General features: G+C 42.9%; 1 protein-coding gene across 1 annotated transcript in view; it reads right to left on the bottom strand.

Annotated features, from left to right (window-relative positions):
- Positions 1 to 7,187: 7,187 nt before the first annotated feature.
- Positions 7,188 to 10,564, bottom strand: part of Slco1c1 (solute carrier organic anion transporter family, member 1C1) — a 20,505-nt gene continuing 17,128 nt past the window's right edge. Inside the window, exons 13-14 of the mRNA XM_013025056.1 lie at positions 9,727 to 9,844; positions 7,188 to 7,410 (exon numbers count right to left, since the gene is read on the bottom strand). Coding sequence (XP_012880510.1) covers positions 7,188 to 7,410; positions 9,727 to 9,844 — 341 coding nt within the window. The remainder of the gene's footprint in view (positions 7,411 to 9,726; positions 9,845 to 10,564) is intronic.

Raw genomic sequence — 10,564 nt, 5'->3', positions numbered from 1 at the left:
TGAGCCGCGGCGCCGCTCACGGTTTCCTGGTGGTTGGTTGGAGATCAGAGTCTCACGGGCTCTCCCGCCCGGGCTGGCCTCGAACCCTGATCCTCCAGCTCCCAGCCTCCTGAGCAGCCGGGATGACGGGCGGGAGCCCGTGCGGAGATTTTCACATCTGGACAGAACCGCAGTGTGAGTCATGGCTGCGCAGGCCTGGGGGGGCCTCAGCGCCCAGTGTTTACCTCCTTCCTCCCAGAGCTGGCGAGCCGCATACCTTTCTTCCCAGGTCTTGGAACAAACAACAACCAGCGCCGCCGGGGAGGGTAAGCCTATTTCCCATACTTGTTGCATAGCACAGATTGTTGCATAGCTAACTGCTACACGCAAAGCGTGGACTCTCAGCGACACACCTGGCATGGCTGCTCCCAAGTGCAAAGTAGCAGCTCTTCACTGCAGACATTATAACTCCTAACCACAAGGTCACCCAAGCGGCCAGGTACACGCAGGCAGCCCTCACCTGGGAGGGCGAAAGGGAAAAAGTTGCTGATTGAGTTTATAAACTTCTGACCCTAACAACATCGTCCAATCTACCAAAGGAGGGGGGGGGGAGTTAGTTTTCCTGAACTAGAGAAGGAAAATCACGAGTCCTCATATTGGATTTAATACTGTTCGATAATTTTAATATTTAATATTAATAATTTGATCACGTTTAATGGTCTGATTAATACGTTTAATTATAATATGTCACTTATTATAAAATACAGATATGTTATAAATTAATAAATCAAATAAATCAAAGGCTAGATGACTTAGATAAATTAATTTTATTTCTTCATGTGCACCCACAGACTCCACATTTTCTTCCAGCTTCAAGGAAATCAAAGAAATAGCAGGTATCATGCAATGATTCTAAGAAGTTGGTGAAAATAATTGTGTGGGGCAGAGATTAAGAAGGTAACTAGAAATCTATCCTTCCAGACCCAACACCCGCTTATCTGAAAAGTGACAGTCGCGCTTTGTCTTTATAACTATGATGTTTCAACATTGCAAACTCTTTAAATTGGAGTCGTGCAATCCCCCTGAAAGTGAGTTCATGTTTATCTAGAACAGGGACAATAAATGTATCAAAGACAGGATACATTAAAAAAAAAGTGACATCATGATCCCCAGAACATTGCCAGAAAGATTCTACATGGAATAATAGTAGAAAGTAGACAACCTGAATGGTTGTTTGGGAACTTCAAAACCTTCAGGAAGTGTCCTGTAAATAACTGACTTTTTGTTGTATTGTTCATGAATTTTCAGCACATGGCAAATGGAAGGAAATTATCTTCTGCAAGTTTATTTTGCCATTCCCACTTTAAAAGTCACCCAAACTATTCCTCTGCATGTTTTTAGCTCAGTTTGTGTGGATATTGTTAATATTTTATGAATAAGCTAAATTTATTCATACTAATAAATAAATAACCCAGGAAAATAAATAACCCAGACAAACATTGTATCACCCAAAATCCTCCATGCCCAGTAGAAGATGTCCAAAACATGGCTAATTTAGGGGGAAAAAATGGCTGATTAGAGTAGAGCTTTTGTTTGTAATATTTGTGTGTTGTGAATCTTGTGTCCTCAGATCCTAGGGGCAGATGAAGGCTTGTGGGTGCCAAGTGCTTTGTGAGTGGAAATACTCACGTTTTTGGCCGGGTGCTGGTGGTTCACACCTGTCATGGTTGTTATTCAGGAGGCTGAGATCTGAGGATTGCAGTTTGAGGCTAGCCCAGGCAGAGAAGTCTATAAGACTTATCTCCAATGAACTGCAAGAAAACCAGAAGTGGCGCTGTGGCTCAAGTGGCAGAGCACCAGCCTTGAGTGAATGATCTCAGGAACAGTGCCCAGGCCCTGAGTTCAAGTCCCAGGACTGACCAAAAATCTCAACAAAAACAAAGACACAAGAGTAAAGTCCCAAGGAATAGCACATTTGAGAGTCTCACAAATTCGACTCGACACTGATGAAGCTCTTCCTCAGCTTCTCAACCAGCTGAGGACACAGCTTTTCCTCTACTCTCCTGGCTTTTTTTGTTGTTGTTTTATTGGCAAAGGAAAGATCTCAACCCAAAGAAAAGCTGTGATTTCCTCTGAGTAGGGAGAGGAGCATTCAGTGCATTAAGTTACAAGTTCAAATATCTTTAACTCTCAGCGACAACTCAGCTAATCAAATGCTTGTAACAACGTTCTGTTTTGTATTTTTTTTAAAGGAAAAAGCAAATGGATTTTGTTGGATTCTTTTTAGACAAAGGTTGGTAACAGAACCCAAGAAAGATGTTCCTCCCTTTCTTGTTGGTATTCGGGTTTATAGAATGAGCTTCACACAAAGAATGGAGACGTGATATTAAGCAGAGTAAGCAAGATCTGAAGAAACATAAGGTTGCATGGTTTTCCTTCATTTGTGAGACCAGCAATGGGCCTATAAATCTACAGGTAAACACCCTAGATGGTAAAAGGGAAAAAAAAATACACCGGGACATGATCAATGAAACAGGGCCGTGGACATTCACACAGTGAGACCAAGGAGGATCTTCTTAGGAGAGGATCACAACGGCTCAATGCTTAAAATCATATTTATTGAAATGAACTCCAGGAAATGGAAACTAGAGGGTTTTTTCCCCTTTGTTTTCTTTTTGTCTGTGTGTTGGTTTCTCTGTCTCTGGGAGGGTGAGGGGGGCACAGAAATGGGGGGACAGAGGGGGAACCAAGGCAGCCATGGTCCTCACTGGATACCATGTGGAGAATGAACTCTACCACTTGTGGGTGGGGATGGGAGGGAAAAACTGGGGGAGGGGGAGAGAGAAGGAAGGGAGGACATGGTCCAAAAAGAAATGCGCTCATGACCTGACTGATGTCACCTTCTGTCCATCGCTTTCATTATAACAATGAAGATGTTTAAAACAAAAAAAAGAATGGATGAACTGTTCTTAACTTTTTAAAAAATAGTCACGAAGACAACTACGAAAAGAAACTACAGCACCAGACATAGTTGAATATCTGGACCACCAATTATTTGGTGGCTAGATTAAAACTGGAGCCTGGATCCATTTTTGGGGGGTGGGGACAGCTTGAACTCAGATCCTGGGTGCTCTTCTTGGGTGCTCTACCACTTGAGCCACAGCTCCACTTGCAGCATTTTGCTGGTCCATTGGGAGATAAGAGTCTTAGAGACATTTCTCTCTCAGGCTGGCTTCGAACCATGATCCTCATCTCTCAGCTTCCTGAGTAGCTAAGTTGACAGATGTGAGCCATGGATACTCAGCTCTCTTGTTTGTTTTTGTTTTGTTTGGGGTTTTGGGGGGGTCTATTTTCATGTCTAATAACTTAATGGGAATGCTACAAAGCAGAAAGGCTGAAATTTAGAGAATCTGATTTCAGGCTCCGAGCTTAAATTTCCTAGGTACAGAGAAGAACCTGGCTTGGGGGAACCCAAGGAAAGGAGAGGAATTATCTGGTAGATGGAAGGACATAGTAAATGATCAAGGTGGATTAGGGGGTCTGAAGCCCCCCAGGGGCATCTGGGAAATTCCTGGGGACATAGGGGTGTCTCAGTCAAGGCACAGCCTCAGTAAACCCAGGTCCTGGGTTACAAGATGTTTCCTAGAGAGGCTAAAGTGGCAGAGGGGAGGCTCCAAATACAGACAAAGCACTCAGCTCCGCCCCCCAGCAATCCAAGTCTAGCATTAAAACATTAAAGACAGCAAGGCACCCATGGCTCACGCCTGTAATCCCAGCTACTCAGACAGTTGAGATCTGAGAATTGTAGTTCAAAGCCAACTTGGGGCAGGAATGTCTGTGAGACTCTTATCTCCATTGAACCAGTAGCAAAAAGCCAGAAGTGGAGCTGTGGCTCACGTGGTAGAGTGCCAGCCTTGAGTTGAAGAGCTGAGGGACAGCGCCCAGGCCCAGAGTTCAAGCCCCACCACCGACAAAAAAATAAAAGCGTTCAACACTAAAGACTCATCACAAGCAAAACTGATAGTAAGCTGTCTGTTTTGTTCAAAATGGTCAGAATTCTGGCAGGCTTTCTTTTTAATATGTGCATTGATGAGTAAGAACAAATACATTTACAATTCTCCCTGAACCGGGGTCTGCCCTGGAATTTGAGATCTCAGACTATGTTGCATTTTCCTTATGAAATAAGAGTCGATTCTAATCATGTTTGCCTCGGGGATTTATAGGAAACCAAAATGGATGTAATCCAAGCCTGACCTGGTCTAAGACTCTCTATCCGCCTAAGAGTGAGTTGCAATGAAGCCAGGCAGAAGGTTAGAAAATGAAGGTTCTTCTTACCAAAAAACAAGGCTAGAGGTGTGGCTCAGCTGTGGCCTACCCTAGCGAGCAAGTCAATTAATGTAAGGTCGTGAGTTCAAACCCCATCCCTGAAAGCACACACGCATGCGCTCTTGCTCCCCACCCCCATCCTTCAGATATCACTCTGCCAAACGTCTTCCCCAAACCAAAAATCCCTGTATAAAGGGAATCACAGAATTAAAAACAATGAAGGTCTTAGAAGATCGCAGGTGCAGGGAGTAACCTCGGTAGAAAATAGAATTAATTCTCAATAATGCCTTCAGAAGGTCTTTCTACGGAGAGGTGCTCATGTTGAGCATTTTGGGGAGGAAAAGATTGGATTTCCAAATGTAGCATTAATTTAAACATTTTTAGATCTATATTATATATAACATTTGTACAATATATATGACATTTGTAGGCCATATATAAAACATATACTATGTAGTATACATTTATAATCTATATATTATATGTTATGTATTATATATAATCTATGTATTATATATGTGTTATATGTTATGTTTATAAAATAGTATATATCATGTATATACTATTATACATACATAATTATATGTAATTATTCATTTATTATATGCAATTATATATAATTAACAATATAAAATATATCATATATTTATATATGCTACAGTATATATTACATATTATATGATATATAATATACAATATTTTATTATATATTATACATAATAAAGACTATAATAAATGATACAATAATATAATATATAATACAGTTATATACTATATATATTATATATTATATACTATAAAATTAAATATTGTATATAATTATATTGTATATGTTATATATTATATAATAATACATATAGTATACTATAGAATAAATAATATGACAAATAATAATGTATTATATATTATATACTACAATATTAAATATTGTATATAATTATATTGTATATGTTATATATTATATAATAATACATATAGTATACTATAGAATAAATAATATGACAAATAATAATGTATTATATATTATATACTACAATATTAAATATTGTATATAATTATATTGCATATGCCATATATATTATATAATGTTGGATATTATATACAATTATATGCATTATGTTATATTATATATGATTATTATGTATTCTTAAAATATATATTAGGTTACATTAAATATTATATAGTATATAATATAATCAACAATATAATGTATAACATATCTAATATGTATTATATGTTATATGTGTATAGTAGATATTATATATGTATGCTATACACATATATAACACATATACGTACATGATCACAGATAATATAGGCACGTTTTTTCTAATGAAGAAGACACTGTGCAGCTTTGAATTTTGATCCAGTTGTCTGTGGCTCTCCAGGGTGAGATGCTTTATTTATTCCATTCTTGAGCTGTACTGTATCCCAGGTGCTTTACCACAGGTCTAGACGGCCCTCCCCTCCCTCTGCTGGAGCTTGCAGGAATTCCACCAACTGGCAGGAAGAGATCTGTGCATAGCAAGAGTGATCTCTGCTAGTAGGAAAAATAAATGTGAGCCGGGCCCGGTGGCTCCCGCCTGCCGTCCCAGCTACTCAGGAGGTAGAGCACCAGCCTGGAGGGAAAGAGCTCAGGGACGGCGCCCAGGCCCTGAGTTCAAGCCCCACCACTGACCAAAAAATAATCCAAAGACTCGGTAATTGTACAACAAAAGAGGCTGATGACAATAAATCGTCTCATTTGCATTTAGACTCATTGCTTTATTGGGTAGTTCTGCTTATTTGGTCTAATTTCCATTGATTTAGCCCTAGGAACATAAATGGGCTTTCTAGTCTCATGAGTAATTTCTAAAGTGAATCTCTTAAGTACAATAAGAGACTGTGGGTAAAAAAACGATTAAAAAATAATAATAAGTCTTGCTGGTGGCCCCCGCCTGCCATCCCAGCTACTCAGGAGGCTGAGATCTGAGGATCGAGGTTCAAAGCCAGCCCAGGATAGGAAAGTCCATGAGACTCTGATCTCCAATGAACCACCAGAAAACCAGAAGTGGAGCTGTGGCGCACATGGTAGAGCACCAGCCTTGAATAAAAGGCTAAGACTAACCAGGCCCTGAGTTCAAGTCGCAGTACTGGTGTGCACGCACACGCACACACTCACACACACCACACACACACACGCCTCACACTGGATGCAATGACCCAGGTCCCTGGGTCCATTAGAAAGCCTCTGAAACATTTTGGGGTGCCAAAGTCTCTCAAAGATGCCAAAAGATCATTCCTGGCCATTTGAGTATCTAAGGAACGTCTGTGTGAATACTACATCACTCACACACGCCCAGACTTGAAGTGTGCACTCATGGTAACCACACAGCTGAGTGAAATTCTCACCTTCCTCTCCTGCCTCTCTGAAAAACTCCTTCCTTCTGGCTGTTTCTAAGACACCTACGTGTTTACATTGCTGAGAGCCATGACATGTTAGTGGGGGAGGGTGGGAAGGGGGTGAGTCTTGAACTCAGGGCCTGGGCGCTGTCCCTGAGCTCTTCAGCTCAAGGCTGGTGCTCTACCACTTGAGCCACAGCGCCACTTCCGGTTTTCTGGTGGTTCATTGGAGATCAGAGCTTCACGGACTTTCCTCCCCTTGTTAGCTTTGAACCACGATCCTCAGATCTCAGCCTCCTGAGTAGCTGGGATTATAGGTGTGAGCCACGGGTGCTTGGCAATTAGTGGGTCTTTATTGCAAGTAGATAGTATCTACTACCAAGGGTCAAAAACAAAATATTCAGAAGGAGGAATTCCACAGCAAAGGCCCCTCAGATGACAACTTTATTTCTTGGCATGATTTTAGACATTAGAAAACATGGCGGCTGGGCATCGTGGGTCTAAAGTTCTGTCTCTTTGCCCGGCCAGTACTGAGACTGGAAGAGGTGATTCGTCGGAGTGCATCTTTCTTTCCTGAATCTTGTAGATGCCGTGGCTCGCTCGCTCTTGGCTGTAAAGTGACTGGGTTTTGAGATATAATTCTTCTTTAACACGAAGAGTACCGCAGTGCTCAGGAATATGGCCACTGACCCCAAAGTTACAGTCAGCCCGAGATAGATGTGTCTAGAAGAAGAAGGAGCTCACAGTCATAATTCTTGTGGCTAGTCAACTCGTAATAAAATATAATGTGAAGCTGGGTGCTAGTGCTCACGCCTGTAATCCAAGCTACTCAGGAGGCTGAGATCTGAGGATCGTGATTTAAAGCCAGTCCGGGCAGGAAAGTCTATGAGACTCTTATCTCCAATGAACCACCAAAAAGCCAGAAATGGAGCTGTGGCTCAAGTGGTGGAGCGCCAGCCTTGAGTGATTAAAAACTCAGGGATAGCGCTCAGGCCCTGAGTTCAAGCCCTAGGTCCGGGACCAAAAAGAACAAAGTCAAAGGAAGGTCACAATGTTACTTCGATGATTTTCTTGAAGACTGCAGATGCAGAGGAGAATGATAGCTATGAAGTCTTTTGGACAAATGCTGGTAGAGGTGCGTGTGTGTGTGTGTGTGTGTGTGTGTGTGTGTGTGTGTGTGTGTGTTGGTCGTGGGCTTAAACTCAGGGCCTGGGCACTGTCCCTCAGCTCTTGAACTCAAAGCTGGTGCTCTACCACTTGAGCCACAGCTCCACTTCTGGCTTTTTCTGAGTAATTTATTGGCAGCAAGAGTCTCAAGAACGTTCCTGCCGAGGCTGGCCTTGAACTGCGATCCTCAGATCTCAGCCTCCTGAGTTGCTGGGATGACAGGCGGGAGCCACCAGCGCCCAATCAGTCCTTTGTATGGGGAAGAAAAAAAGGAACCACCCAAATCTCTGGGAGGAAGCAGTTGCTAAAGCAAGCTGGAGCTGTCAGGGGGGCAGAAGGTTCGAGAACAAACCACAGGGAGGAATCCATCATTCTTCCAACGGTCGGAAGATGCTTGGGGTTGAGCCACCATTGGCTATTGATTTCCCACCCCCCCTCAACTCGACAAAGCCTTGGCAATTGGGGGGACCCCAAATTATCCTCCCACAGGAGAGCCCTGGGCCCCAAATCAATTTCACACAGCCCCTCAAAGCCTTGTCAGTCACACTGCTCACGTCCAACTTCCATGACCCAACAAACCATGTTTCTTTCTTGGACAGAAACGAGCTCAGCTTGTACGTCTTTGTGTGGTGTGTGTCTGCTTTCTCGTCCTTCCGCCTTTCATGCTTTTAAGTGATTGAAGCAGTTGCTTTAAGTAACAAGAGGCCTTAAATGTTTAATGAACTGAACGCGGTGGCCCAGAAGCCCTGGTGTTCACACGAGAGGAAATGCTTTGTGTGTGTGTGTGTGTGTGTGTGTGTGTGTGTGTGTGTGTGTGAGTTCCAAGTCCTGGAAGAATGAAAAGAACCGTTTTGGGCAATCAGAGGCAGACAGATTTCCAGCCAAATGCTTTTCTTCCTGTCCAGGGGGGAATTACAACTGACGTCAATGAGATAGTTTAGCTCACTTAAAAGAGAGAGGAGAGAGAGAGAGACAGACAGACAGACAGACAGAGACAGAGAGAGACAGAGACAGAGAGACAGACAGACACAGAGACAGAGAGACAGACAGAGAGAGAGACAGACAGACAGAAAGACAGAGAGACAGACAGAGACAGAGACAGAGAGACAGAGACAGACAGAGAGAGACAGACAGAGACAGAGAGACAGAGAGAGACAGAGACAGAGAGAGACAGACAGACAGAGTGAGAGACAGACAGACAGAGGCAGACAGAGACAGAGAGACAGACAGACAGAGAGAGAGAGAAAAAAAATAGAATGAAACCCCAAAATGTGACCTAATTTTAAATGTTTCTGAGTTTCAGAGAATTACTTCCTCGCTTGTATGTCTCTGCTTGCAGCATGCTTCCTTCTAGAATCTTCTGTCATACATATATATGCATGTGTGTATATATATTTTTTAATATTTAATATCTATTTTAAATATTTAAATATATATGCGCATGTATTTAAAGTTTACTCAAAATGCTAGTCAAAGTTAGGAATGGAGGGGAAGATAAAAATCAGATTAGCTGAATAAAGGAACCTCAAATTAGTGTGCTTTGGGGTGATTGATCAGCAGAAAAAGTACACAGGGTAAAAGGAGCAGTAAGCCAGGCACTGGTGGCTCACACCTGTCATCCCAGCTACTCAGGAGGCTGAGATCTGAGGATCGTGGTTCAAAGCCAGCCTGGGCAGGAAAGTCCGTGAGACTCTGATCTCCAACGAACCACCAGAAAACTGGAAGTGGTGCTGTGGCTCAAGTGGTAGAGCACCAGCCTTGAGCTGAAGAGCTGAGGGACAGTGCCCAGGCCCTGAGTTCAAGCCCCAGATCTGGCAAAAAAAAAAAATAGGAGCAGTACTGCAGCGAGCTTTGAGGTGCTTGACTTAGTACCTGAAGAGCCCGGAATCGTAGAACCTGCAGGATCCTCTGCTCCCGCAACTTCTAACTCCCCATTGCAGACATGCGCTGTCGATCAAAACGCCAAAATACACCGGGGCCGGGATTCCGGCTGTGAGAATCAAACACACCGTTAGTTCTGGACCAGAGGCAAGGTGCTTCGTTTTGGGTTTTGTTCACAAGAATGATCTAGAGGGGCTGGGAAGGTGGCTCAGTGGTAGAGCGCTTGCCTTGCATGCATGAGGCCCTGGGTTCGATTCCTCAGCACCACATAAGCAAAAAGAAAAAAGCCAGAAGTGGCGCTGTGGCTCAAGTGGTAGAGCACCAGCCTTGAGCTGAAGAGCTGAGGGACAGCGCCCAGGCCCAGAGTTCAGGCCCCACGACCAGACCAAAAAAAAAAGAATGATCTGGAACAACTTTGCTTGTGGCCTGACCATTACTGTCTGAAAAGTCATCAATTACAGGATGATGTTCCCTCCCTCCCTCTCTTTCTTTCTTTGTTTTTTCTTTTTTATCAGTCTTGGGACTTGAACTCTGGGCCTGGGCGCTGTCCCTCAGCAATTCATCTCAAAGCTGGCTCTCTACCACTATGAGCCACAGCGCCACTTCTGGCTTTTTCTGCTTCGGTGGTGCTGAGGAATCGAACCCAGGGCCTCATGCATGCGAGGTGAGCACTCTACCACTGAGCCACCTTCCCAGCCTTATTTATTTATGCGTTAAGTCACCAACGCCATTTTATCTTCACAGTGCTAGTCCTCATTATCTTAATCTACAATTGTTTAGGAACTCTATGACCTTTAACAATAAAATTATATATATATATATATATATA

The sequence above is a fragment of the Dipodomys ordii genome, unplaced genomic scaffold, assembly GCF_000151885.1.
Source record: "Dipodomys ordii isolate 6190 unplaced genomic scaffold, Dord_2.0 Scaffold81, whole genome shotgun sequence".
NCBI lineage: Eukaryota > Metazoa > Chordata > Mammalia > Rodentia > Heteromyidae > Dipodomys > Dipodomys ordii.
Note: the sequence above shows the minus strand (reverse complement) of the source record. Positions and strands in the feature narration are given on the sequence as shown.